This window comes from Fukomys damarensis, unplaced genomic scaffold (genome assembly GCF_012274545.1).
Source record: "Fukomys damarensis isolate Sample0158 unplaced genomic scaffold, DMR_v1.0_HiC HiC_scaffold_14, whole genome shotgun sequence".
NCBI classification, from domain to species: domain Eukaryota; kingdom Metazoa; phylum Chordata; class Mammalia; order Rodentia; family Bathyergidae; genus Fukomys; species Fukomys damarensis.
Genome location: NW_022900926.1, coordinates 71,188,742 through 71,191,588, shown reverse-complemented (window position 1 = coordinate 71,191,588; position 2,847 = coordinate 71,188,742). Strand labels below are relative to the sequence as shown.

At 54.5% G+C, this 2,847-nt stretch overlaps 1 protein-coding gene and 1 long non-coding RNA gene across 2 annotated transcripts in view; one reads left to right on the top strand and one right to left on the bottom strand.

Annotated features, from left to right (window-relative positions):
- Nucleotides 1–2,847, bottom strand: part of Crybg1 (crystallin beta-gamma domain containing 1) — a 115,929-nt gene that overhangs the window by 51,158 nt on the left and 61,924 nt on the right. The window contains exon 2 of the mRNA XM_033763423.1: nt 1–1,147. This exon is cut by the window's left edge and continues 418 nt beyond it. Coding sequence (XP_033619314.1) covers nt 1–1,147 — 1,147 coding nt within the window. The remainder of the gene's footprint in view (nt 1,148–2,847) is intronic.
- On the top strand, nt 1,162–2,118 carry LOC109117947. Its single transcript, XR_002025260.2, has 3 exons — nt 1,162–1,239; nt 1,523–1,578; nt 2,106–2,118. It is a non-coding gene; the product is annotated as an uncharacterized LOC109117947 (long non-coding RNA).

The following is a 2,847-nucleotide window of genomic DNA, read 5'->3' as shown; positions in this document are numbered from 1 at the left end:
TGCTGCGATCCGACTCCCCGCGGAGCTGCCCTTTGGGGCCGGGCTTGGACTCCGGGCTAGCCGTGGAGGCAACGCCCCCCTCGAGGGCCGCCCGCAGAGATTTCACTTTCTTTTCAGCCGAGACGGAGACCTTCGGCGCCACTTCATCGTCGAACACCGCGTCGTCCCGGGCTGGACTCTCGGGCAGCGCGGTGTCGGCGCCGGGGGAGTCGGTGGATTTCTGCGACTTCCTTCGCCGGCCGGACTTGCGGCCGCTTGACCTCTTCTCCATGTCGTCGGAATCGCCGAAATCTTCTGCTACGGGTATAATTACGACCGGCTCGTCCACCTGCCCCGCCTCAGTCTTACTCAAGTAGATGTCCAAAGTTAACACTTTGCCGGGGTGGGCGCGATCCCCAGGCCGTGCTGTGCCGCTAGGCTCCCCGGAGCCAGCTCTATTCTCTGCGCCCTGGGCGGGAGGGTCTCCCGGCAGAGCGGAAGCGTTCTCCGGGGGCTGGCTGCGCACGCCCAGGTGAAGCAAAGCGCTTCCTTCAGGACCCACTTGGGGGGCTCCGTCGGGGGGCTCACCTAGTCCTGCCCCGGTGGGCGACCCCGGCACAGTCTCCAGGTCGGGGCCAGTGCTGGGCACGGCATCCTCCCCCGGACTGCGGGCAGGCGTCTCGGCGTTCTCTGGCCTGGAGGAATTCCCAGGTGAGGAATGCAGCTGCTTGGCAGCGATGGTAGCATCCGGGAAGGTCTCTCCCCCTGCCTGCAGAGGTTCTTCTAATTGAGGTGAATCACGGCACTGCTGCACAACCGCTGCACTGCTGCCTGACGCAGGTGACAGCTCGGCGTCTGTGGGGGTTGCCTGGATACGTTCCCCCAGGTCCTTGGCCTCAGCCTCCAGGGGCGCCTCCTGGGAGGAACCCGCCTCGCAGGGCTCCGCTTGCTGTAGTTGGCTGCACGGTATTTTGCTCTTCTCACTCTCTTTTTCGGGGAGTTTAGAAGAGGTTCCATCTTTGGGGGAGAGTGATTTGGTGTTTGAGCTGGTGGGACCGGGACTCTCTACCCCGTTTCTGATGTTCCTTCTCCTTCCAGCTGTAAACAGAGTGCCAAGTTTCCCCAAAACTGGTTTCCTTCTGTTGTCTTCTGGTGGTTGTGCTCTGGACTGGAAAAATAAAAGGAGAATGGAGAGAGAACATGAGAATCCGAGTATTCCCCCTTTAGTAGCATGTTCCAGAACTACTGCAAGCCAAAACGGTAATAAATCGGTTCCTGATTGAAAATGAGAACTTTGTGTCTTTGTTATATTCTTTCCAACAAAAACTCTGGCTTTATTTTTAAGATTTTGACACTACATAGCATAGTATTGCCTTTAATTATACTTAGGTTTTTAAGATTCAAATAACTACATATATAAAACAAACAATTCCTAGTTCTTGTAGTACCTGCTTTTGACCTCATAAAGATGCAGTTTCAAAACCATGCGTAACTACAGGGGACAGAATTATTTCCCTGAAACAATCACTCTTTTGTAGAACAGATGGGGAAGAGGAGAAAAACCACTAGAATGCTTCTGGAGATCTCTGGGTTCCACAGGTTTGTAAAATAATAGTTAAGAAAAAGTGGAGGAATCAGCACCTGGCCAGCCAAGCCACGTGGCGGGAGCGCTCCTCCAATGGGAGAGGCTCAAGGGCATTCAAACGCCGGGCCGCCCCGCCCCTTTCCCCTCCCCGCGTCTTTGCCCGGGGGAGGTGGGGGCGCAGTGAAGGGGTGGCTCTCTCTGCACTTGGCGAGGACGGAAGCGTGGAATGTGCCCGTGTTGCCCTTGCGGGACTCTGGGGGTGCACAAGCCCAGCCCCGGGACCCGCCATGCCGTTGTGCGCTGCGGTCCAGGAAGGGGAAAAAAAACTGAGCTTCCTACAGCGCCTAGAGCAAAACGGTCCGCACCTGGTGTTGGCCCCTGAAGCCAGCTCTCAGATCCGGTATCCAAAACAAGGGCGCTAAGGGACGCGGCGCGGAGGAGCGGGCGGGGTCTTGGTTTAAGCCGGATAAAAGGCTGGGGTGGACACCAGACTGTTGGGTGTGGCCTAGGCATTTAAAACAGTGCTTACTCTCCAAACCAGGTGCTAGCTGGAGTCCTGTAGAGACTGGAAAGCAAGCGCAGAGACTGAAGCAAAGTATGTTGGTAAGGGCTGTAAAGTCAGATTCAAACCCAAATCTTCCAATTTCGGTTCCCGCTCCTTCGAAGCCCGCACTGCGGGGCCCCACAGCCAGTACCCGAGAGCTCGAGTGGGCCCAGAGGGTTACACGCCAGGCTTCACACACAGAACCAGCCCCCTAGGAAGCGCTCTGGAATCAGATTTGCTCACAAACTGGTGGTGATGCTTCCAGCTTGAGAAGCTGTTGGTGGGAGCTCTGAAACTTGCTGCATCTCAGCAGACAGGTTTAACTTCTTCGTCTTCCTGACTGAGGCCAGAGCCTCCTAAAATCTAACCCGATTTTGGTTGAGCCAATTCTTCAGTGGTTCTATAACCAGGAAAAATTCGGTGTGCTTTAAGAAAACAATACATTAAAACATTGACTTCCTAAGGAAACATTTGATTGGATTCTTTCACAAGTCAAAGGTATTACAGGATTTGTTTTGTGTCTTTGTTTTGGTTCTTTGGTGACTGTTTAGTCCAGGGTGGACTTGACCTCCACATATAACCCAGACTGGCCTCAAACTCAGGATCCTCCTGCCTCATCCTCTTGAGTTCTGGGACTGCCAGCATGTGCCCACCACATGTGGCATGTACATGATTTTCAACCATAATACCTGCTTACCATGCCCTCTTTATGACACCAAGGGACTTACAGATTTTCATT